The sequence below is a fragment of the Phodopus roborovskii genome, unplaced genomic scaffold (genome assembly GCF_943737965.1).
Source record: "Phodopus roborovskii unplaced genomic scaffold, PHOROB, whole genome shotgun sequence".
NCBI classification, from domain to species: Eukaryota; Metazoa; Chordata; class Mammalia; order Rodentia; family Cricetidae; genus Phodopus; species Phodopus roborovskii.
Window position 1 is genome coordinate 15350828 of NW_026126461.1, and position 25442 is coordinate 15376269.

At 52.1% G+C, this 25442-nt stretch overlaps 1 protein-coding gene across 1 annotated transcript; it reads left to right on the plus strand.

Annotated features, from left to right (window-relative positions):
- Positions 1-2265: 2265 nt before the first annotated feature.
- Positions 2266-24580, plus strand: Ddx11 (DEAD/H-box helicase 11). The gene is made up of 27 exons (XM_051190900.1): positions 2266-2408; positions 2744-2891; positions 5962-6207; positions 6563-6649; positions 6955-7109; positions 7987-8032; positions 8976-9083; positions 10438-10525; positions 10804-11009; positions 12567-12719; positions 13462-13508; positions 13820-13899; positions 14789-14833; positions 14948-15015; positions 17690-17728; positions 17906-18026; positions 18484-18606; positions 19016-19128; positions 21158-21230; positions 21499-21602; positions 22106-22255; positions 22456-22524; positions 22603-22703; positions 22985-23069; positions 23360-23438; positions 23595-23749; positions 23824-24580. Exons 2-27 carry the CDS (start codon positions 2748-2750, stop codon positions 23857-23859), a joined length of 2721 nt encoding a protein of 906 aa, XP_051046857.1. The 5' UTR covers positions 2266-2408; positions 2744-2747; the 3' UTR covers positions 23860-24580.
- The last annotated feature ends 862 nt before the right edge of the window (positions 24581-25442 follow it).

Sequence of the window (25442 nt, forward strand, 5' to 3'; positions counted from 1 at the left end):
TCCCATGAAACCTGCTCTCTAGGGAACACAGGGAAGATACTGATGCCTATTTACATATTCTCCACCCTAATGCAGCTAACGGAAACAGACTAAACTGTGAGAACAACTTCAAACAAGCCCCCACTACCCCCAGCCCATCCCACAGACGGGGATCTACATAGGCAGTAACCCAAGAAAGACTGTAGTCCATCCATGAAGGCAGGCTACTGCAGGCTTTGTCTTGAGACTTTGATGCATGTGTCCAGGTGAGGAAAACAAAAAACAAAAACCCAACAACCCTATAGTTAATAAAAGGTTAGCGGTGCAGCTGCCACACAGCCAGCCCCTCATGCAATGGGCACTAAAGGGCAGAGTTAATCGTTCTTGTGTTTCTTGGGAAAGGGGGAGAAGGGGCCCAAGCTTGAGGTTGTGGTTAGGATTTCTAGCTGCAGCCTGAGAAAGTGGATCTCGTCCGGCGTCCTTTGTGCAATTAACAGGGCGATTAGTAAGGACCGATTGCTGTGCCTCCTGTGCGACCTGTGCTTTTGTAACTAGCGACAGAAAACCACGTCAAGGCTGACTGCTCCTCAGAGCCTGCCAGCTTTTACATTTTACATTACTTCACCGTAGTACAACTTTGTACCTTCATTACTGTGAAACAGATTCAATTAAGGAGGGAAAATTCATAAATGTATGTATGAAGGACCACACCAAAACGAAAAAAAAAACAAAAAAACCAAAACCCCAAAACAAAACAAAAAACCCTAAGGCTTTGTGTACCTGATATTTGATAATTTTCTTTAACGTTTAACATTCGTCCAGGACAGTCTTATTTAAAGACGATAACTTGTAAGAACACAAATTTAGCTAACGTCGAAGGTTAGATCTAGGTTCGGTCGGGGCTCACGCACAGCAGCGGTGGTCGCGGCACACGCACGCACGCACGCACGCACGCTCGCACTGCGCTGCAAGTCCGGAGCTCACGGCCCGCCGGTGGTCTGAAGTGCGCAGGCGCGGGGGGCGTGGCGGGCTTCCCTGCGGGCGGGCGCCGCTCCCGGTGGAGCTTGCAAGGCAAGGCTTGCTGGCTCGCCTCGGCGAGACCGTCCTGCGGGTCGAGGGTGAGTTCGGCCGCGAGGAGGCAAAGCTGGAGGAGAAGGAAGCGAGGCGAGCAAGGCGGGCTGGAGCGGGGACCAGGGGGCGGGGCGAGCGGGGCGCGCGGAGCCGCCGGAAGCGAGGGGGCGGGGACAGCGCGTGATCGACAGGCCAAGAACCAATGCGAGGGGCCGCCCGCGGGCTGGCGGCGTCTTCGGTTGAGTGTGCGGGCGCGTTGAGCTCTCAGATCCGGGAAAGCTGTGTTAAGCGATCGCTTTCTGTAGTGAACGTGAGGGGCGCACGAAGACACGGGTTAACGGGTAATTACTAACCTGAGATCCGGCTTGGCGGTCGGCCTCGGGGCCCGGCCCACCCTGCTGCGAGCTCTGCGGTACTGCCGTTCTTTTTAGGGTCCCGGAAGGAAGACGGGATGTGCGTAGCTACCGCGTCGCTAATGGCAGGGGCGGCAGAGTGGGAGAGAGTCGCAAATGCATGCTTCCTGGGCTGTCTGAGATGCAGGCTGGCTTGCAGTTCTCATGCCTGAATTATCTTAGTTTGCTTATTGGGGTTGTTGTTTTGTTGTGGTAATTTCTCCACCTGGGTTGACGTTTCTTCTGTCCCTGACGGTGCCTGGAAGAACACATTGGCAGCGGCTTTTCCTCATACATGGATCGACACTCTCACTGTCAAAGGTCTTGAGTTTATTAATGATAAACCGGGTCTTTGGGTTATTAGTATTTGGACTTAGAAGAGATGGCCGTGCCCGTTTGACTCTTAAGAAGAGAGGTGTGGAGAAGTAGGACCTCCAGGTGGTAAAGAGAGGGCAGAGGGAGGTGCTTGGGAAGGGGGGAGGCAGAGGTGGGCCGCCCGGAGCTGAGAGCCCTTGGTCTGGCAAGAGGAAAGCTGCGGCTTTAGTATTGGGACGCCATTCCCGTCAGAGATTAGCGCCTGTAAAAGGGTCCTTCCAGTCTGGAACCAAACAACTGTTTTTTAGGGGATTAGGATGCCCGGTATCGTCCCCCCCACCCCAGGTCCTCACAAGCTGCTAGTAAGCTTTTTACCATCGAGCCCCAGAAAGCTCTTCTATCTTGAGGCCAGAAAAAGATGACCAGTGGGATGCGCTGTTTGTGTTGCAGTGGAGGTTAGGACCCCGCCGTCTGACGCAGGAGGCAGTAGATTGGAAGCCTGGTCGTTCTGTGGGCCTTCATTGCAGGAGCAGGTGAGGCAGCGTGGGCATGCAAATTACAGAGGCCTTGGAGAAGGTTGCTGGAGAAGGAATCACAGCTGTGACCCTAAGGACCCTTACCTTTGCGCAGAAGCACTCTGCTCTTGCGGAGGTACTGGAAGGGCATCGGGTAGCAGCATGGGAGGCTCATCTTAGGGCTTTCCCGGGCTGGACTCTGCAATGATAATATCTGACCAGCATGACCAGATGGATTGTGTGGGCCTGGCGTGTCATGTACATATATATAAATGGACAGAACATGGTCTCTGCCTGCCAGAAAATATACAACCGGAAGAGAAATTCTGTGACAAGTAGGAAAACTTGTGCTTTGGGCTATGTAGATTTCAAGCCACTTCATGGCTCATGAAAAAAGGTAATCTCTCTCTCTCTCTCTCTCTCTCTCTCTCTCTCTCTCTCTCCCTCCCTCTCTCCCCCTCTCAACTCTAGGGCAATGGCTGACGAAAGCCAGGAGATTGGAGGCGTCCACTTCCCATTCCCTTTCCCACCCTATCCTATCCAGAAGGACTTCATGACAGAGCTCTACAAGGTTTTGGATGCTGGCAAGATTGGGATATTTGAGAGTCCAACAGGCACAGTGAGTGTGAGGGATGAGGCGGCCTTACTCACCTTGACAGGTGTCCTGTGCGGACACTGCCTTCTCTGAGAAGAAGCTGGGCGCAGGGATCCTCGTCTGAGGAAAACCGGTGCTTTTGGGATCTCTCTGGCTGCCTCGGTGCTGAGGGACAGGGACATGGCTGTGGCTCTCCCCCAGGTTCAGCATACTGCGTTAGAGTGTAGAATATAGGTTACTGCATGGTGTTAGGAGCCAGGCAAGGGGACCCTATGTTCTCCTTCCTCATTCAGACTGAGGGGTATATTTTAGGTGGGCTGTGGCTAGGGGTCCCCAGCTTGCTCCCAGCATTCTGGTGTATGACCTTGCATAGTGGGGACTACGTGATAGTGAACTGTGAATTTTGGTGTGAAGATGCTCAAACTCTAGGCTTCATCCTCACCGATAAAAGAACTTTGGTCCCTGTTAGCTGACTGCTGGCATCTGTGGGGCTTGGCAAGGTTGGCCTCCGGGAGGCTCTTCCTATGAATTTTCTGAACGAGCAAATAAAAGGCACTGTATTGTGTCTGTCCATATTGATGCGGAAGTACAGCTCCAAAATTGACCCCCAGGATTCTGGAGCAGAAGCTATGTCTGTGCGGTTACTCTGTTCCTTTTTGTTCCGTTTATACCAGTGGTGCTCAGCTTGTGGGTCGTGGCCCCCTTAGGGAGTAAAAAGAAATGGCCCTTTCATGGGGATTGCCTGCCAACTATCCCCCATAGAGATATTTACTTTATGATTCACAACAGTAGCAAAGTTGCAGTTCTGAAGTGGCAACACAAATCATTTTATGGTTGGGGGCCACCACATATGAGGAGCTGTGTTAAAGGGTCACAGTGTTAGGAAGGCTGAGAGCCGCTGCTCTACATGGTGAATGGGAGCGTCTTCTGGGTACCTTGTGAAGATTGTTCTATGACTTAGGTGAGCATTTGATCTGCACTTTTTTTTTTTGGAAACAGTGATTCTCTCTATAGCCCTGTCTGTCCTGGAACTAGCTCAGTATACCAGACTGGCCTTTTAGAGATCCTTCTGCCTCTGCCTCTCAAGTGCTAGGATTAAAGACGTGCACCTTCACTGTCTAGCTGGATCGGCAGCTTTTTAACAAGTTCCATTTGACCTTTTTAATACCCATCAGCATTATTATTTTTATTATTTCTATTTTGTATCACTTGAGATCAAACAGGAGTAGCTGTTTAGCACCACTCACTGTGCAAGTATCTAACCCTGTGGGGCTTTAGTTACTTGGTGTTTGTGTTAGAGTGCACGCGATTAATTTTAGGAGATCATTTTGGGCATAACCTCAGGAGCTGCTGCTCCCGTTTTAGTGGAGGCTGTGTGGGGCTCTGTTTCTGGGCCGTTGTTGCACACTGGCATCTTACCTGTCTTTGTCCAACAACATCTAAAGACTATCTTTGCACAGTGAGCCATGCCCGCTGCCCCCAGGCTCCTCGGGAGAGGCGCTGCGTGCGTTTCTTTGCTTGGGTTTCATTCCATTTAATGTTTTCTGGAAGCTGACACAGTATAATGGAGTGTTCTTTAAGCTGTATGACCTGTCTTTTCCTTAGAAGGGGAACCCTACCAAGAGCCATTCAAAATATTAATGAAAGCCGATAAAAATAACACATCTCAGGATAACGCTATCCGTCATTACTTAGCAGTAACAAGTACCCACTTTCTTACTTTACTGCCGGGTGTTTTTGGCTCCTGCTTTCTCTGTGTTAACTAATCTAAACTGTATCGGCTCCGTGAATGAATGGGTCTTACTCGTTATCGGTCCCATTTTTGCATATATATGGAAATGAGCTCTGAGAGTCAGCTCAGAGTCCTGGAGCTACTAAGATGCTCACTGTCTTAGTCCAGGATTGCAGGAAAGAATTCTGAGTCTTACTTATGGTGTCTCCCAGGGAAGGTAGGTTTAGAACCTTGGCCTGGATTATGGAGGCAGAGGGTTCTGTGGACAGAAGCCTAGCTCTAAAGATTCATCTGAACCCAGATGGATCCTAGGAGCAGCAGCCTGGGGACACCACAGTTTCCTCTCCGGAACTATGTCCCTTGCCTTGGGACTTCATAGTATAGAGTGCACCACAGACCAGGTGCACGGCAGAAATCTACTGTCTTACTGTGCTGGAGTTTCAACGTCTGGGACCAGCATATTAGTAGGTTTGGTTCATTCTGAGGGCAATGTGGGAAGGATGTCCAGGCCCACTCCTTGGCTTGTGGGTGCTGTTTTCGTCCTGTGTTTCTTCATGGAGCCTTTCTTCTGTGTGTGTCTCCATCTAAATGTCCCCTTTTCATAAGAATTAGGACCCACCTAAGAGCTTCACCCTGATTCTTTCCAGGTGAGTTCACATCCTGAGACACTGGCATCAGGGGATGTGGGGATGCATGTCAACCTGTGAAAGGGACCATGGAAAACTGACCTTAGCTGAGGACAGTGTTGTGGAGAGCAGTTGTCTTCAACAGTAGGAACTGGTGTAACCGATTACGTTGTGTCTGGACTTCAGTTGCCCTAAGGCTTACTAGTCAAATGTGGCCTTGGGAAGAATTTGGGATTTCGTGTTTTGTATTCCTTGGCTATTATGTATTTTCCACCATTGTTTAGTTGTATTAACTTGAAGTATTTGTAAGTTGAGAAAACACTTGAATTCTTTTAATATTTTTAAAATTTATTTACTTATTTTTTATTACATGTATAATGTTCTGTCTGCATATCTGTGTGCAGGCCAGAAGAGGGCACCAGATCTCATTACAGATGGTTGTGAGCCGTCATGTGGTTGCTGGGAATTGAACTCAGGACCTCTGGAAGAGCAGTCAGTGCTCTTAATCTCTGAGCCGTCTCTCCAGCCCCAACACTTGAATTCTTTGGGAATGTGGAGCTATGTGGCTTAAAAGCTGCTCATTGCTGCTTCTTGGACCAGGTTTTACACCCCCTTTCCTGTGACTGTGGACTGTTACTAACTCCTGCCTTTTCTGGATGGCCTTAGAGCATCCTCATGCTTAGATCTGCAGCTTCTTCTGGCCTCGTCACCCGCTTGGCCATTCCTCTCCCTGCAGGGCAAGTCCTTAAGTCTTATCTGCGGGGCCCTCTCCTGGCTCCGGGACTTTGAACAGAAGAGATTACAAGCGGAGGCTCGTCTCCTGGCCCCTGCACCTGGCCCCACATGTGACGGGAAGAACTTGCTCCCATCTTGCTCACCTTGCCAAGAGCCCTGTGACACCCCGAGGCCTGCTGGAGAGCCCGACTGGGTCACCGCATTTGTTCAGAAGAAAGAAGAAAGGGACTTGATAGAGAGACTGAAGGTGAGATTTCAGGCGCTGAGGAAGGGAAGGAAACAAGCCTCACTGATTATTTTCAATTTATTACAAAATTGAGGAATTCCACATTCTTTGTTTTGGTGATGCCTCGCGACACTTCTGTGAATTTGTGTGGATATTCTTTCTGACGTGAGCAGGCCCTTTCCACTTATGGTTCACCTGGGTTCTGTTTGTAGCCCTTTTGTACTGATCAGGGAGGCCAGACCTGCAGAGATGGAGGCGGATGTGTGGCAAGGGCAGGGAGCCCCCCCGCCCCCCCCCCGCCCCCTGAGACTCCCTGCTGAGGAAGGCCTGCGCTGGCCCCTCCTGCAGGGCTCTTTCTGCTGTCCTTGTCCTTTAGGAGGAGCAGGCGAAGAGGAGGAAGCGGGAAGAGCGTCTGCAGCAAGTTTGCCAGGATGGGAGGCTCAGGTTTGCAGCGAAGCGCATGGTGAGCATCGTAGGGCTGTGGTGTGCGGGCCAGCCGGACGCTGCCCGGGTTTGAGACTAGAGTAGCAGGGTCCACTCCTTGCTCCGTTGGCCGCCCTTCCTTAGCCAGTTGCTAGGGATCGTAGGTGGTGGAGACTCTCCGTGCGGATGAGGAGTTCTCGAGTCAGGTAGGGAGGGTTATGTTCCGAGGTGAATGTGGGTGTTCTGTCCTTGCTGTTAGCACAGCAGTGTGGATGCCCAGCTCTGTCAGGGAGTCAGCTCGGGGCTCTTTCCAAGGCCTCTTGTTGGATCTTTGTTCCTACCCAGAAACGGGAAGAAGAGGAGACGGAGACTCTCCTGCGCCTCAGCAGGGAGCTGCTGGCTGAAGGGACGGGACCGGAGCAGCTGGGGCAGCTGGAGTGTGGGGAGGAGGCGCTGCTTCTGGCAGAGTATGAGAGTGATGAAGAGAAGCGAGCCAGCAGGTGAGACCATTGCTCCGTCAGTCCACAGCCCTGTGGGCAGCTGCCCTCAGCCCAGAGACAGGGCCTGATAGCCACCTGCTCATTTACTCTAGTCAGGGTTTTATTCAGGGTCCGTAAACGCCGGTGAGACCATGCTGGCCTTCACTCTGCTGGTCCCTTGTGTATATTGAGATAGTTTTCCCCATGGTAGCTCAGTGGCGGAACCCTGGACGCTATGAATTGGTCAGGCGCCATGTCTTGGCCCTGGCTGCGGGCTCATAAATGGAGGGGCGAGCTGGGCCTGGGCGTAGCCTGCCTGGACTAGCCCCCACAGTCCCCACCACTAACCCTAAGCGTGGGTGGAGTGTGTGGTCCGGGTGAGCTGCTTTCTGTTTTATGAGCTGCCTTTGTGGGTGAACCAGGAAACACCAATGGACAATGGAAGGGACCTGGCCACTTCTGCCTCTCACGGCGCCTGTCCAGGTCCTCTTATCTCATTCCTACCTTCATTCTAGTGGGAGAAGTCCTGGTCCAGGGCTTCTACCTGGAGGTACACCCTGAATAGGCACAGTGACTGTGCGCGCATGGCATGCTCGTCCTAGCTGGGGATCTGTGCAGGGTTAACCTCCAGGAACTTGGATTAGCTCGCTGACATGGTGTAGCACTGTTGGCGAACAGCTCTTCAGGGCTGCGGGACTGGGGGCTGAATAAGCACTCAGCCCCAGTTTGAAACCACAGTGTGTGGTATATTCAGGGCTTGCCCCTAAGCGCTGTTGACATGTGAGTGAAAGCCCCTCTGCTTGTCACTCAGCTCTCAGAGCTCCCCACACTGCTTTTAGGGATTTAGCTGTCCCGAGTGTGCTGTGTGAAAACTCATCTCCGTGCTTGTCCCTCTCAGGGTGGGTGAGGATGAGGATGACTTGGAGGAAGAGCACGTAACCAAGGTGAGCTAAGCTGCCTACTCCTTGATGCTTCTGGGTGGAAGGCGGCCTCTAGGTCCAAGACTTTGTTCTCGCAGTTTCTCAGTGCCTGGTGGGTGAGCTCCCAGCCTCACAAGTGTGTGCCTCCCAAATGCACAGCATTGCTTCTTGTTGCCCCCTTGATTAGCTAAGCTCTGTTTTGGAAGGGACAGCCATTCTGGGCCAAGGACTCACGGGTTTCCCTGTGCAGTGAGCTGGTGGGGATGGGGGGCAAGCGTGTCCTCCTTACTCTTGGACTTTCATGGTGTTTCTCTTCACCCTTGTATTTCACACGCGTGGAGTGTAGTGAGCTGTGTGTGGCATGACACCTCCATTTGTTTGTTGTTTGTCTGAGACGGTTTCCCTGTGTGGCTTTGGAGCCCGTCCTGGAACTCTCTGTAGACCAGGCTGGCCTCGAACTCACAGAGATCCGCCTGCCTCAGCCTCCCGAGTGCCACCAACACCCGGTTGACACCTCTCATTTTAAAAGTACATGGTCTCATCTAAGATGTATCTTCTCTGTCAGTAGTTGGTGTCCTCCTCTGTTCTTCTGTCTCCTCACTTAGCTGAATCCTAGAGTAGCAACAGTGTGCACCTCAGGCTTCGCCTTTCCCTTCAGGGCACACGTGGGGAATAGCCTGCCCTGGTGTTCTCCAGAGGCCTGGGGGTCACTGCTGGGTCAAGAGTCAGCACTGTGGAGAAGCCCGCTCTCAGGGTCCCCAGCCCCTGTGGTGGGGGGGAGCTGTGGGAGTTGAGGCCTGGGGATTGCTTGAACTTGTAGAGCACTGCTAAGCCCTCCTTAGGCGCGACCTGACCTGAGCTGACGTGTTGTCACCTCAGAAGTGTGCACTTAGCGTCCTACGGGACCTCAGGCCACTATGAGCGAGTGAGACTCCCTCTCTGGCCCCCTTTACTACCCTCTGGTCAGATTTATTACTGCAGTCGGACACACTCCCAGCTGGCCCAGTTTATACATGAAGTACGGAAGAGCCCCTTTGGCAAGGAAACCCGACTAGTCTCTCTTGGCTCTCGGCAGGTAAGCAAAGCGGGGAGGTCAGGGGTCAGCCCAGGCAGAGTCCCTCTTCTGGGTCCTGTCTCATGGTCCAGACATGCCCATGCCCTGTTCCTTTGCTGGCCTTACTGTTCTTGAGGAGGTGCAGGAAAAGCAGCCTGGGTGTGTGTGTGTGTGGGGTCCTTCCTGTCCTCTACCCTTTAGTCAGCATCGTTTCTGTTATCTTTAAAAGACACCTGTCAGTATTCGGTCTCAGAGATGCTGAGCTGAACTAAGGAGAGCTGTGGGTGGAGAGATCAGATGTCTTCCCCAGGGAAGAGCACACTGGGACCAAATGGTGGGTCTGATGACACACTTGCAGCCTGAGCCGGCTGTAGTCAGCAGTGCATGTGCATGTACTTATACAGATGTGGGTATAGTATCCATTAGTGGGAGAAGAGGCCATGGATTTAAAAGACACCAAGGGAAGGGGAATAATGTAATTTTAATGTCAAAGGCAGAAATTAGAAAATGTGCCATTGGTGGTGTTTCTCTCATTGGGGTCTGGATATCACACAAAAAAGGACAGGGTATTTTATCCAATAACTTTCCACAAACCCACGGAACCCCACCCTTAGGATGGGAAAGAAGCAGAAAATCAGCACATTACAAGAGCTCTCTAATAAGTCAGTCGAAGTGGGGGCGCACACTTTGATCCCAGCACTCAGGAGCAGAGGCAGGTGGATCTCTGTGAGTTCAAGGCCAGCCTGGTCTATAGAACTAGTTCCAGGACAGCCAAGGCTACACAGTAAAATCCTGTCTTAAAAAAACAAAACCAAAAACCAACCAAGCAAACAACCCCCCACCTCTTAAAAAAAAAAAAAAAAAAAAAAAAAAGTCTCTCATACCCAAATGGGCCAGGGCTGGAGAGATGACTCTGTGGGTGAGAGTTTGTTGCTCTTCCAGAGGACCTGGGTTCAGTCTGTAGCAGCTGTATGGGAGCTCACAGCCGTTTGTAATTCTGCTTCCTCGGGACTGTGTGCTGTCTCCTGGCCTCCTTGGGGACCAGACGCGCACATGGTGCACAGACTTATGTGCAGACAAAACTCCCACACACATAAACTAAGAGTAAACAGGTCAGCCCTGACTGTCAGAAAGCACAGTGGGGTGGCGCGTTTGAAGACGGCAGCCCCAGTCCCAGGGAAGCTGGCGAGTTTTATGTGCACAAACAAGCTTCTCCATTCAGGAAGGCAGAAGAGCAATGCAGTGGTCACATTCGTACTCAGGGTCCATCCTGTGAGTGAGGGGAAGCAGGGCTGACTGAGGGTGAGCTTGGTGGCCGAGGTTCTGCCAGTGTGTGTGAAGGTCGTCGCTTCCTCTCTCGCCTCCCGCCTTACAGAACCTCTGTGTGAACGAAGATGTTAAAAACCTGGGCTCTGTGCAGCTTATGAATGACCGCTGCGCGGACATGCAGAGAGGCAGACACGGTAGGCACGGGAGCGGGAGCTGCGCTGGACCGGGTGGCAGTGGCAGCGGCGTGGGTGGGCTGTGTGGGACCCAGGAGTAATGGCCGAGCAGGCCCTGGCTCCTTCCTCAGGCCCCCTCCTTGAGCAAGAGTGTTCCTGGGCCAGAGATGTTTGTGCCGCCGGAGTGTTGTGCCGAGTCTGTAGCCAGCAGCTAGGGAACATGTCTGAACGTCACGGCACCTGCCTCTGGCCCCAGAGCTCCTTCCTGTCCTTGCTTTCCTCCAACTGTCCCACCACAGAGAAGAACGGAGCTGGCGAAGACAAGCCAAAGAGAAGGAGACAGAAGACCCAGACCTCTTGCCCTTTCCACAACCATGAGCAGATGCAGCTTCTCCGGGACGAGATTCTGCTGGAGGTGAAGGACATGGAGCAGCTTGTGGCCCTTGGGAAGGAGGCACGGGCCTGCCCCTATTATGGAAGCCGCTTTGCCATCCCAGCAGCCCAGGTGAGTGTGCTGGAGAAGTGGGAAGTTGTTCTGGCACTAACCGGGGTTTCCTCATTCCTGTCTGGTAGGTGGGGAAGCATGTCACTGCATGAGTTAGGGTGACAACCATGCTGCATCAAGGGCTCCTGGCACCAAGTTGTCTTATGTAGAGCACAGAGTTCGAAGAGGCCAGGGCTCCTTGATAGCTGTGCACTTGAGGCCAGTTGGTATTGTTGAGTACTCAGTGGATAAGGAGCCCAGAACGTGAACATAACCAAATGGCTTCTCAGGGCAACTGCTGATATCCCCACCTGCCTGCACATGCAATACCGGCCTCATTAGACCTGGCTTACCTTTGTACAGAGAGGAAAAGCTGCTTTTTGTGCACAGCCCCTTGCTGTTCGCTGTGGGAGATTTCCTGCTACCTTCCTCCTTCCCCGGAAGGTGTCACTCCGGCAGCTCTGTGTCATCTGGGAGACTCAACATGGGTTTCAGAAAAGTACTTCTCAGTAGTGACTCCCAGCGCAGTGCTCATGCGTGGACGCCCTGCCCTACGTGGTCCTCACACCCAGGGCAGTGCTCGTGGGGATCCTCACAGACAAACTGTCTACAGATGTCTCAGTGAGTTAGTGCAGCCACCATTTATACAGAAGTGTGAACACCTGAAATAGCTCTATTCTCCCCGTGAGAACACTGTAGCCCAGGAAGATGATCTCCTCCTTTCTCACTGTCTTAAATGATGGCACCCATATTGGCACCTGGCCTTGAGTTTCCAGTTTTCTGAGATTTCGAATTATCGGTATCTTTATGTGTGTGTTTGGTATGTGTGCGTGTGCACGTGTGCATGCGCGCATGTGTGTGTGTGTGTGCGCGCGCGCGTGTGTGTATGTGTGTGTGTGTGTGCAGGCTAGAGAACACCTTTGGGTGTGGCAGAGCTAGTGGGTAAGCGAGCCTGCCCTTGCCTCCCTGCTGCTGGGATCGGTCCCACTGCCCCCTCCCGGCCCTGGCTTATTTCTATGGGTTTGTAGCTCAGACTTAGCCCCTGCTTTCAAGGAAAACACTTTACCAATTGAGCAGTGTCTCTCACTTATTTGTTGTCTCTTAATTGGAAGATCTCCATAGCAACATAGCTACAGATTTGGTGTTACACTCACCCCTCAGTTGACATAGTCTGTCAGATTCACTAAGCTGATGGAAAGTCAAGGGTCACAGGGCTGGGAAGTAGCAGTCCCAGGACCTTAAGTTACCGTCACGTTTTGGTGCTCAGTGTGTTGAAGTTTCGAGCCTGAGGGCTAGCTTGGGATCTTAGATGAGGTTCACCTCCCGGGATGCCACCCCTTCCCCAGATGATCAACTCCAATTTTAGTTCCTCACAGTTGACGTTTCATGTAAAACACCGGCAAGAAGGTCTGTTGGAACAGGCAGAGTAGTGAGCTGTGCTATTCTGGCTGAGTACCCCACCCCTGTGCAAGGTTGGAGTAAGAAATTAAACAACCTCAGTGGCCTAGAGAGTTTACTGACGGTAGGCCTGTGCCGCATACAAGACAGGCCACTTCACTGTCTGATTTTCCCCTACAGCTAGTGGTGCTGCCTTACCCCATGCTGCTGCATGCAGCCACCCGACAGGCTGCAGGAATCAGGCTGCAAGGCCAAGTGGTCATTATTGACGAGGCACACAACCTGATCGACACCATCACCAGCATCTACAGCACAGAGGTCAATGGTTCCCAGGTGGGTCAGCCTCTCCCATCCTGGACAGAGTGATATAGTCCTTTAAATGTCTAGGCTAGGAATTCCTCTGGGTATGGGACTTGGTAGAGGGCAAACTGAACTAAAGCCCTGTCTTTTCTTGTTCATTGGCAAGTGTGAGGTTCTTGGCATTGTTGTCCTGCATCCAGGGTCCTGCTAATTGGTTCTCTGTCAGTAGGTTGGTGGTGTTAGGGACCAGGAGTCTCACGGGATTTCATTTATCATTACTGATACTGCTTTGGGGATGTTTAATGGAGGGATGCCCTGGGTCTCTGCAGGTTGCTATTTGCTGTCCTCTGATATGTGGCAAGCATTGAAAGGGGTTCTGTGTGCCTACACCTTTCTCTTGGGGTTCACTGCTTTAGTTTTGGAGCTGGGGATTCATGAAGGGCAAAGTTGTGTGTCATGCACCCACACTGTGTTGGGGTGAGCCAGGTTTGACCATGAATCCTGTGTGGTCTGCCACCTGCTTGAATCTCACTCTTGGTAGAATGGAAGTCAACCCCAAACGGAGCGCCCTGTGATATTTAGGGCCTTAGGCTTTGGCCTCTTCCCTTGCCCTCTCAGCTGCCATCAGCCCATGGTCCCTACATGCTTTGCCCTTGTCTGTTTCTGTCCAGCTGCCCATCTCTTTGATGGTGTCCTGGGCTGGACTAACGCCTGTCTACAGAGATCCTCTTACCATATCCTAGGATGCCTTAATTCTATTCTGGTTTCTCCTCAGCTCTGCCAGGCCTATTCCCAGTTGCTCCAGTACATGGAAAGATATGGGTAAGACACCACCCTGAGGATGGAGACCCAGCCATGCTCAGTCTCAGTGGCCTCCAGGGCACAAATGGAGGTCACCCATTTGTTAGTGCCCAGGTCTTGGAGGAATAGGCTGAATCGGTCTGTCTTGGTGTGCTCCCTCTCCATCTTGGGCTCATGGGGACAGCAGGCTCTGAATGCCTTTTTATCTGCTGGAGGTGTTGTAGCTCACAGCCCAGTGTGGCAGGCCCGAGGCAGAAAGGCCCCGTGGTATCCGGTGGAGGGAAGCTGCTGCAGAATCCTGTGGTAACTCTGCCTCTGTTCCTTCTTCTCAGGAAGCGTTTGAAGGCTAAGAACCTCATGTACATCAAGCAGATCCTGTACTTGCTGGAGAAATTTGTGGCTGTGTTAGGAGGTGGGAGCATTGTCCTCGGCTCACCCCCCATCTGCAAGCTGTGTTGTTGGTCTTGTCCCTTGAGTGCCAGTCAGGGCCCCTGGGGGTTTTAAGCACTGTCCCATGGGTTTGGATTGTCGTTCCCAGCCTCCCTTGAGATGTTTGACTTCCGCTTTCTCACTGTTGTGACTTTAGGCCCCAGTTTACTTCTCCATGTAATACCCTAAGAAACCTGAGTGCGTGGTTACGCTATTCATACAGCGTGTTGTGTGGCATAGCTACAGCTGTGTGGCATACCCGCACTGACACCCAGGCATAGGACTGCCTTGCCCTGTGTGGATAGAAAGCCGGGAACTTTAAGCCTCCTTCCCAGAGGTCGGAACCTGCCTGTGGCTTGTAAGACTGGAGGCTGCTGACTCTGGCATCCAGGCTTCTTGGGTTGTTTGGGACTGGGACTGTTTCATTATATGGCAATGCTTTTAAAGATTTCTATAGAGCTGGGCTTCCAGAAAGCCAGGGCAGACTTCTAGAGAGATCTTGTCCCAAGTTCGTACTCTTCATCTCTTTCTCTGCCTGTGTCGCAGCTCCCTGCCGCTGGAAGATCGTGGGTTTTGTTTTGTTTTGTTTTTTTCCCCTTGCCCTGCTTGGAGTGACAGTGGAGACTGCTCTGACCCTGTCCCCTGCCTGTCCTTGGGCATGTTTGAAGTGTGTGAGTCAGACCTGCAAGGCTCCTGGAAACTCCTGTCGTCTTAGTATGTTCTGTGTCTGCTCTGGTATGCCTGCACTGACACAGGCAGGCCTGTTTGCCCCAAGCAAACGTCTCTGGAAACATGGATGCTCCTTGTAGTTGAGGGTTGGGAGCAGAGGGCAGAGAGCTGCCACCGTGGCCGACTGTAATTCCCGTCTTTAGGTAACGTCAAGCAAAATCCTCGCACTCAGAGTCTGCTTCACACAGGTGAGGAGGTTGCTGTTGAGGGCAGGAGGTGACATGTCCACTCAGAGTTCCACTCTGGGACTGAGCGGGGGACTTGGCAAGGTACAAAACCAGACTCCCTTTGTCTGCACACAGGGTCTGAGCTGAAGAGCATCAACGACTTTCTTTTTCAGAGTCAGGTGGACAACATCAACCTGTTCAAGGTAAGGGTCTGTTCTGGTTTACTTAAGACTAGAGAGGAGAGGTAGGGGTGGAGTGCAGCTGTGGGGGAGGGGTGCAGTCTGTTATGAGCAAGGCCTTGTGTTCCCCCTCTACCCCATACTCAGAAGCATGGAAGAAATAAAACGCAGGTCATTGTCCTTGGATAGTCTGCTGCCCAAGGGCCTAAAGCAGAAGTAGGCAGCCTTCAGACTGGACAGCAACAGCCAAGTCCCCTGGGGTTGGGAGTTGTAGGGTTTGGCGAGGGAGGTTGCTGGGTTTTTGCATGCCTAGGTGTAATCCAGCCTCTGGGTAGTGTCCACCCTCTCCGTCTCTCCTGCCAGTCTTCCTGCAGGAACTTGTTTTCGGGTTATAGAGCATGGTGGGATGTTGGGACTGCCTGCGCCCTTCTTCCCCGCTGCCGTGCTGGCCTGCCTGTCAGTCTAGACCTCTGCTCAGGTTGCCTTTGCTGTCAGGTGCTCGCTCCGGGCTCGGGTTGGGTAGCTGTGTCCCTTACCCACAGCCTCGTGTGTCTACAGTGAGTCCTGCAGTCTGCAGGGTGCTGTCCCCTTATTCTGAGCACTGTGCCGGAACACACTCAAACGTGACTCACAAGAGTTGCTCTAGAGGACTGGCCCGGGCTACACACCAGTGAGCCAGGGTGGCTGGGGGCGGGGGGCAGTGTTCGAATCCATTTAGACCCGTCCTAGCCTAATTCCCTTCCTGTTTGCCTTTCATTTCCTATCTTCCTTCCCTCCCCTCCCCTGCTCTTCCCTTCCTTCCCCTCCCCGTATTTTATTTATTTATTTTTAACATTAATTATTATGTATACAGTGTTCTGCCTGCATGCATGCCTGCACACAAGAAGAGCCTGTGAGCTACCATGTGGGTGCTGGGAATTGAACTCAGGATCTCTGGAAGAGCAGCCAGTGCTCTTTCTCAACCTCTGACCCCTTAAGGACACTTTTTCTTTGTTTGTTTGTGGGCTTCTCTGTGCAGCTGTGGCTGTCCTGGAATTCATTCTGGCTTTGAACTCAGAGACCTGCCTGCCTCTTCCTGGGATTGAGGGCATGAGCCTCCACCTCTAGGCTACCTTTCATTTTCAGACCATCTGTCCCTTTTGTCACGACTGTGTTCCCATCCATCGTCTTCGGTACTTTTCTCTCCTTTGTGTCCAACTCTGTTCATTTTAATTTTATTTATTTTTTATGTGCACGTGTCTGTGTGAGGGTGTGGGATCCCTGGAACTGCAGTTACAGTTGGGAGCTGCCATGTGGGTGCTGGGAATTGAACCCAGGACCTTTGGAAGAGCAGCCAGTGCTCTCAACCACCCAGCCATCCCTTCAGTCCCGTGTTCAACTCTGAGTAACTGACTTGCCCCTTGTAGAGTTAGCGCAGCTTCGAGTCCCACCGCTCTGACTCTTGTGGCAGGCTTCTTTGTCCAGCTTGCTTCAGACCTGTTCCTTCTCACTTGTGAAGTGAGCAAATCAGTGTTAGCCAGGTGCCAGTCTTTGTAGCGGTTTTCCTCATTCCCATCGAACCTCACGCTCTCAGATTGTGAGCGGAGCTGAGGGTCACCCTCTACATACTGACTACAGCAGGGAGACTGGCCTCCCTTGGGACAGGCCCAGAACTTTCCTCCTTGCTTTGTGCAAAGGATTGGATTTTTTCTTTGTCTTTTAAAGGTTTGTCTTTTTATGTGTGTCATGTGTATATGCATACATTCGTGTTTTGAATTCAGTTCAGGTGTGTGCGTGTGTGTGTGTGTGTGTGTGCCTGTGTGTGTGCGCGTGCGCGCACTTTCTTCCCTGTATGAAGCGGGGTCTCTTGATTGGTTTTCTACTGTGTATGCCAGGCAGGCTGGCTCATAGGCCTCTGGGGAACCTCTTGTCTTTGGCTCCCATTTCTCAATAAGAGCACTGTAATTATAGATAGCTTACTGTCTCTGGCTTTTTGTTTGTTCGTTTAAATTTACTTGTTTATTATGTATACAGTGTTCTGCCTGCTTATGTCCCTGAAGGCCAGAAGAGGGCACCAGATCTCATTACAGATGGCTGTGAGCCACTGTGTGGTTGCTGGGAATTGAACTCAGGACCTCTGGAAGAGCAGCCAGGATCTCTCTGCAGCCCTGTCTCTGGCTTTTATGTGTTCTCTTGAGTATTCCAACTCAGGTTTTCATGGTTATGTAGCAAGTGTGTGAGCCATCTGAATTCACAGTCCTTGATTGTTTCTGAACTCTTCTTCAAGTCCCACTCTGCATATGGACACTTGGAAGGAAGCAGAATACAGTACAGTTATTTGAAGTTGTTTTTTTATTTTGTATGTATGGGTGTTCTCCTGCATGTATGCCTGGTGCCCAAGGAAGTCATGAGAGGGCATCAGGTCAGCCAGAACTGGAATTATCCATGGCTGTGAGCCATCATGTAGATCCCAGGTCTTGTAGGAGAGCAGCCAGCATTCTTACTGGCTGAGCCGACCTCTCCACCCGCAGATCTTGGGCACCGAGAGCAGTGGGGGCTGATGGTTAGGAGGGACCCTGAGTTCTTATGGCCCCAGAGAGCAGAGCTAAGACCGCTTGTGAGGCTTTGGGCTCTTCCGAGTGGCGTGGTATGGCGTGGCCATCTCCTCAGAGAGCTCAGAGCACAGTTTGCTTCCTTCTCACGTGTGCTGGTTTTGCAGGTGCAGAGGTACCTGGAGAAGAGCATGATCAGCAGGAAGGTACCGTTCCCATTGTCCTGCCAAGGAGCCAGTGTGCCCTTGCCTGCTTTACCTTGCTGCCCTGGGGCCTCGCGGCTCCTGATCCCACTGTCTATCATGGGAAGTGATCTCTGGCTTGGTGCCTCATTCAAGGTGCTTTCTCATTCTGTGTGTCTGTCCTACTCTCCCTGCACATAGCTCTTTGGCTTCACAGAACGCTTTGGAGTTGTTCTTCCATCTCCCTCAGCTTCCCAGGAGAACCGCAATCTGGATGGCTTCCAGAACTTCCTGAAGAGCCTGCAGCCAGGGCCTGCTGAGGGTGAGTTAGGAGGTTGTTAGGAGCAATTTTCCCATCAGCCTGGTCCCAGAACCATGTCAGCCCCAAATAACACACAGAGATGCTGTATTTGATATAAAGCTGTTGGCCTGTAACTAGCGTTTCTTATTGGCTGGCTCTGTCTTAAATGTTAACCCATTTCTATTAATCTAAGTGTTTCCATGTGTTCTTACCTTACTGGAGAGAGGTCCTGACCTGTTCTCTCAAGTCTTTACATCTTGACTCCTCCACTACATCTTCCAGCATCTCCTTGTCTCCTAGTTCCACCCATCTTGCTTTCCTATTGGCCAAAAGGCTTTATTCATTAACCAGTAAGAGAAACCTATTTACAGAATGACACCTCCTGTCCGTCAGGAGAGAGAGAGCTAGGCAGAGGCCCTTGAGAGAGCATGGGCTTGAGCTAAGGCAGGCCTTCTTTCCCTCCTGCCCTGTTGTGCAGACGCCCTGGAGGACGGCCAGGCCGCAGCCCCACGACCAGCATCCCCACTGATGCACATCGAAGCCTTTCTGGCAGCTCTCACCACTGCCAACCAGGATGGCAGGGTTATCCTGAGCCGCCAAGGTAATTGACTGCTTGTGGCAAAGGGGCCTAGCTTGAAAGGGCTCTACCATATTGCCCACACTCTATCTGTGAAGGAGCTACACGCCTCCTGGGCCTTGTCTCCAGTAATGGCCTTGGAGACGGGGTGTCAGATGAGCCCCGCTGTCTCGGTGAAGGCCCCGCAGAACCGGAATCTTGAGGTTGAGGTTAGATGGGGTTGGGCTTCATTTTTGTTCTCTTGTCTGGGGCTTGGCTGCGTGACCCTGGCCAGATTAACTTTGTTCCTGCGTCTTCACACGCGTCCATAGAACCGATGGCAGGGGAGCGACTCCTTCCTTAAAGGGGGCGTGCCAGCTCCCCGGCCTCCGTGGCTCATCCGGGCTTTCCTGTACCTAGTCTACTGTTTGCCTTTTGTCTTTCTGTCTTTCAGGCAGCGTTGGTCAAAGCAGCCTCAAATTCTTGCTCTTGAACCCAGCTGTGCACTTTGCCCAGGTGGTGAGGGAATGCCGCGCAGTGGTCATTGCGGGTGGCACCATGCAGCCGGTAAGGCTCTAGGACATGTCCACGTGTATCTGCTTTCCGTATTCCTCCTTGTACGTCACTCCGGTTTTCACTCCGTTCCCTCCCATTGATCTCCATTGTCTGTGTAGACTGTTATTCCAACTTTGTGTCATGTATGTACAATGAGTTCATTATTTATATAGAATGTAGGACTACAGCTAGCTTAATCACTTAATGTGATCTTCCTTAGTTGCATCCATTTTTCTGCCAACATTTTGTTTCTTAGACAGGGTTTCTCTGTGTAGCACTGGCTGTCCTGGAACTCACTCTGTAGAGGAGGCTGGCATCGGACTCACAGAGATCCGCCTGCTCTGCCTCTGTGCTAGGATTAAAGGCCACACTTCCTTTGTCCAGGCCTCTGTGGATGGTACCTTGTTCACTAACTGGGATTGGTACTTAGTGCTGCACTGACCAGTGCTGTGACTACCTCTGTGGTGTGTTGGGTGTCTTACCTGGGTACCCTGGAGTAGCACAGCTGGTGTTAGGTCTCAGAAGAGGGGACAAAGGGCTAACTGAGCTGCCTGTTAATGTATCAAAGGGGACACTTTTCCAGCTCTACCAGCAGAACTCAGCATCTGTGGCTCCTTCCAGCTCTTCTTACCCTGCCCTCCCCGCTCTACAGCTCCCAGCCACCTCCTCCCCCTTCCCCAAGTCTGACCCCTGTGTAACTAACTCAGCCGCGTTGGATATGCTGCTGTGTAACTCTGCCGTGTTGCCTGTGCTGCTGACCCCTGTGCTGCTGACCCCTGTGCTGCTGACCCCTGTGCTGCTGACCCCTGTGTAACTCTGCCGTGTTGCCTGTGCTGCTGACCCCTGTGCTGCTGACCCCTGTGCTGCTGACCCCTGTGTAACTTTGCCGTGTTGCCTGTGCTGCTCTCTTGTCCCTGGGGCTTGCGGGGTAGGGGGGGGTGGGGGGGTGGAGGGGTGGGGGGGAGAGAGTGGGAGGTGCTATGACGACTCTTAGTCTCCCGGCCATGTTCATCTGGATGCTGCTCTCTGCCTGTTTACTCCCTATATCTACAATAAAAACTGTACTTTAGGAATAGTCATGATTTTCATTGTGTTCTGCTTTGAGAAACCTGTATACGGATTTCTTCCCATAGGGACTAGTTGACATTTTCAGCAGCATGTATGAGGGCTCCTGCTGTCTCTGTCCTTGCCAGCATGCCTTGTTCTGTTTTACGGCCTTTTAAGCAGTATTTTTACCTTTTGAGAAATCCATACGATGTGTGTTAAACATAGTCATTGCCCCCACCTCCTCCTTTCCCCATCAAGTCCATTTTATGTTGCCACATTAGTCTTGGTAGTAAGTCCTGCCTTGGTGTGTGGGATTGGCATGCCAGGGTTCCTGTCGGTAATGACAGCGGCCTTTCAGGTGTCCGTCAGTCGGTGGTGGAATTTTGTCCCCAGCTCCTTGCCGTGTTTCTGCCTGGCTTGAGCTTGCTCTGGTCTCAGTCTGTGACATCACTGCAACAGATTTAACCTGCCCTGCTGTGTGCTGGTGATGTCTACCACCTCTGAGTCTTTGTTCCCTGTCCCCTTCCTGATGATCCTTAAGCTTTGAGTGTTGTTTCCTTGACTCTCGCATTTGGTTACGATAAGGTAGGAATCTTAATGTAGTTTGATTTTTCATTTCTCCGGTAACTAATAAGGTTGAACATTTATTCATACATTTATCGGCCATTTCCTGTCTTGAGAACTCTTCATTTTGTGGGTCCGTTTCCTGACAGCATTGTTTATTGTTTCAGTTTTTGAGTTCTTTGTATATTGTAGATAGCATTTTATACTGTTGATTTTGATCCCTAGAAAGGGCCCGGAGCCAAATGTGTCAGCTTCTCTGCTTTTCTTTCTTACCTTCTCTGTGAGCTGTTTTAGCTAAAGGTCACTGGCCCTTCCGTGTACTTTGCTCTGTTGAATGAGCTCCTGTCCCAGACTTCTCTTAACCTGCACTGGGGAGCACAGAACCCCAAACTCTGAGGTCACAAGGCCCTGATGTTTGTTCTGGCTACAGGTGTCTGACTTTCAGGATCAGCTGCTGGCATGTTCTGGAGTGGAGGCTGAGCGGGTGGTGGAGTTCTCCTGTGGTAAGGAGCTGTGCGGAGGGTAGAGGTCTTGATTTAGTTAACCTTGGCCAAAAGCAGAGGACACCATTGGACTGGAACCTTATTCTTAGTGATTGTGCTCACCAGCACTGTATCCCAGGGTCTAAAGTCCTGTGCTCTGTGCCACATTGCTTACATTGGGTGTGTTGGTGCAGAGAGAAGCCGTGTGCATTTCAAATTGCTGTTGCTAATTGGGGAAATGATTTGAGAATTTGCCCTACCTACCTGGACACTGTTTTGGTATCACCAGGTCATGTGATCCCTCCAGACAACATCTTGCCCCTTATTATGTGCAGTGGGCCCTCTAACCAACAACTGGACTTCACCTACCAGAGAAGAGAGCTGCCTCAGATGGTCAGTGCCAGCCCACGCCCCCTCCTCTCTGCTGCATGGCCAGGGAGGGTTCTCACCAGCATTGGCACTGGGCACATGGTCACATCTGGCACAAGTAGATTGTTTATTTAAAAGATACTTATCAAGGAGGGTCTTGGTTGCCTTCCTCTCCATAGACTTGTAGCGAGCTCCCGGCACCCTGTTAATGCAGGATGGAAGAAGGTTGGCCACTTGGGGTGCTCTTGCTTGCCTCTATCCCTGCAATAATGCGTTTCTTGGGCATAGTTCCTGTGGCATCGAAAGTGTTAATTTGTTCTGAATAGAGACCCTCATGGAACTTAGGGAGATCTCAGTGGCATACCGGAAGTCTAGTCCCTTCTGGGGTGCCGGTGATGGGATGTGTCATACAGGCAGGCATTCAGCAGAACCCCAGTTGGGCATGTCTGTTCCACACTGTGGAAGGAGACCTGCTTGGGTGTGCCATGGGACCTGTTCCCGGCCAGCTCTTTGTCTGCCTTCTGCAGATGGAGGAGACAGGCCGTGTCCTCTGTAACTTGTGCAACGTGGTCCCTGGAGGGGTGGTATGCTTCTTTCCTTCCTATGAGTACCTGCGTCAGATACATGCTCACTGGGACAAGACTGGCCTGCTAGCACGTTTGTCTGTCAAGAAAAAGGTGAGTGTCCCTTAGTCTGTTTATAAGGGCATTGCTACCTCTAGCTCTTTCTAGGGTCCCTCAGTCTTATGTCTTGGCATGGTCCAGATCGTCTCCTAAATCTACCAAGTCTGGGCCTGGGACACTGGCCACGGCGGGGGTGGGGGGGTCCCCGAAGCCCGATTCCATGAGGCCTTTTACTGGGTGGCCTTTACCTTCAGCTATTCCAAGAGCCCAAGGGAGCCGGCCAGGTGGAGCAGGTGCTGATGGCCTATTCCAGGTGCATTAAGGTGAGAGCAAGTGAGGCTGTGCGGGGCATCTGGGAGCACGTGTGAGGCTCCCGGGGCTGACTCAGCAACTCCCCACAGTTCTGCGGTCAGGCAGGAGGCCATCTGACAGGGGCCTTGCTCCTCTCTGTGGTTGGAGGGAAGATGAGTGAAGGGATCAACTTCTCTGATGACCTGGGCCGGTAAGTGTGGTGTCCTTGTCTGCTGGGGCTGAAGGCACAGGGCCCTATCTGCCCAGTCATGCCGTAGGGTTGCACGCACCCATGAGGCCTGCTTGGGGTCTGCAGGCTGTGGATGGAGTGTTTGAAACCCATCTCCGTCTGTCTTAGTAGGACAGGGAAGTGGGCAGCCATGACTTAAACTGCACACAACTGGCTCATAATAGCATTCAGTTGCTCTCATGTGGATGATGACCCCATGGATATCTGATCAGTTAGGCCTTGGGTCATGTAACCCACGACAGGTGTGTGGTGATGGTGGGGATGCCGTACCCCAACATTAAGTCTCCAGAGCTGCAAGAGAAGATGGCCTACTTGGATCAGACCCTGGTGAGTATCTGCAGTGTTTCAGGCGACCAAAGGATAGGGCTAGGGAGGAAGTGAAGTGGAGATCCCTAGGACTTGATGACAGGGACCTGCATTGTGACAGCATATTGTATGGATGCTTTCACTCCTTAGAGGCTGCGGAGGTGGAGTAGACCTCCAGCCACCTTGATCTTTTCTATAAAATATCCTAGAGCACAAGATGTTGGCACCTGGCCTTGCTGGAAAGCCTTGGGTACCAGGCAGGCAAGAGTAGATTCTGATCTGCTGTTTTCTATTTTTTGTTTTTCCCTAAGCCTAGGACACAAGGTCAGCCCTCCCCAGGGAAGGTGTTGGTGGAGAATCTGTGTATGAAGGCTGTAAACCAATCCATAGGTAAGTCTGGGGCTGCTGCTGGGGCAGATGGCTGGGTCAAGGAAGGAGGGATTTTACTGCTGTATTGTCCATTTGAGGAGCAAGGGAGGGGCCCAAGGACGTGCAGTGTTGGTAGGCAAGTTGAACTCAGTGTGCCAACCCAGTGTGTCTACTCAGGCAGGGCCATTAGGCACCAGACAGACTTTGCCAGCATTGTGCTCCTGGATCATCGGTATGCCCGCCCTCCTGTCCTGGCCAAGCTGCCAGCCTGGATACGAGACCGTGTGGAGGTCAAAGCCACCTTTGGCCCTGCCTTTGCTGCTTTGCGCAAGGTTAGGCTTGCTCCCTGAGCCCCAGACCGTCCCAGCCTGAAGTGGAGCTTCTCACGGCTTGTCTCTCTCTGCAGTTTCATCGGGAGAAGTCGCACCCCGGTGTGGTATAAGCTACTCTCTCTGCTTGACCTGACCTTTGTGTTTGGCCTAAGATGGTCAAAAGCACAGCCTTCCAGAGGCAGTGGGTTCCTTTGGTGTGAAAAGCCACGGGACAATCCAGTTCACCCTGAAGGAACATGGCCCGGAACCTCTTTCTTAGGAGCCCTCATTCCCACAGCGCCAGGCTCAGGAGACTGGGCAGGCGTCCGCTCTCTGGCCTTGTGTGAGGCGAGGCCCACCCTGCCTCCATCCTTTCTAGGGACAGTGAGCTATTGTTGGCCTTTCTCCAGTCTCAGGTGTCCCTATTCAGGGCCCTGCTGTTACTGGGCCGCCACATTCACTGTGTCTCCAGGAGCAGGAGCTACCTGCTCCAAGCAGCTCTTGCGTGGTTGCTGCTCTTACCTCAAGCCTGGGGCACCTCTTCAGCCACCGATGCCACCACACCCTCCATGGCCTCAGAAGCAACGCCAGAGTCACTAGACTCTCAATGTGACTGCTTTTAGAGTTCCTTTGTCGCCAGGGCGTTCTTGGTGCTGGAGAAACATTCCTGGCTCTGCAGGACTTGACCGCAACCCACCGCCTCTCAACTCAGACAGTATGTTCTACCCCTCATACACTGTGTCTCCCTCCCAGACCACCAGGGCTGAGGACAGCCCACGCCCTGCTTAGCCGGCTCCATCTGGCAAGGCCACCGTTCCTTTACTGAATAAAGGGCACAGTTGATGAGGGCTGAGGCCCACAGGTGACATTCTTTATTGCTGTCGTCACTGTTTTCTCAGTCCTAATCAAAGTAAGGCGAGTGCCCTCATGGTGGTGTAGGAAAGGCAGTCACATGAGTTGGTGACGCTGGCAGTTGGTGCTCACAGCCCCAGGACATGACGGGGTGAGGCCCAATAGGCCCAATGAGGGTCACCTGTCAGTCACTTTGGCCTCTGAGGACAACAGGAATTTTAGAGGTCCGGTTGCCCACGGTCCTCTCGGGGCTGTTCCTGTTGCAGTGAGTAAAGAAGGCCATGTTCTGCCTAGGGGTTGCTGGTCCATTGTAACATGGGACAGATTACACTATTGCATCATAGATTGAAATGTTTAGTCATACCTGGTCTTGGTGGCCTTTGAAGCTTCTTAAATCCCTTTTGCTCTCTTTGACTTGAGACAGGGAAATTGAACATGTATGTGCATTGGGGTGCCAAGGCCATTCTAAGGGAAAACATCCCCCTTGAAGGGGTCAAGATCCCCAGAAGTGTGGAGGTGGCAGTGATCCTGTAGGAACCGTGGGAGGGGCGGGGCTTAGGTATCAAAATTCTGAGGGACTCTTAAGGGGCAGGACTCTCTGCATAGGGATTTCTTCCTTCCCTTGTGTGAGCCAATCATCGCTAGAATCCAAGTGTCTCATTGGCACCTCAGGGGTGAGGTGAGGAGAGTCCCAGTCTGGGACCCCGGGCACACGAGCTGCTGGCAGACAGGGGCTCCCGCATGAGAACTGCAAGCTAGCCTGCATTTCAGGACAGCACAGGAACCTCACCAAGTCTCTACTATGGGCTCTGTCACTGGTCGAAGGACACACGGAACCACAATCTTGATGTTGCCTTCATTT

Bases quoted from the DNA above. Each gene is read 5' to 3' on its own strand.
- Ddx11 (XM_051190900.1), top strand. From the start codon at position 2,748: ATGGCTGACGAAAGCCAGGAGATTGGAGGCGTCCACTTCCCATTCCCT. The intron at 17,729-17,905 runs GTACCGTTCCCA...CCCTGCACATAG, and splicing joins AGAGCATGATCAGCAGGAAG to CTCTTTGGCTTCACAGAACG. The intron at 22,525-22,602 runs GTGAGAGCAAGT...AACTCCCCACAG, and splicing joins CCTATTCCAGGTGCATTAAG to TTCTGCGGTCAGGCAGGAGG.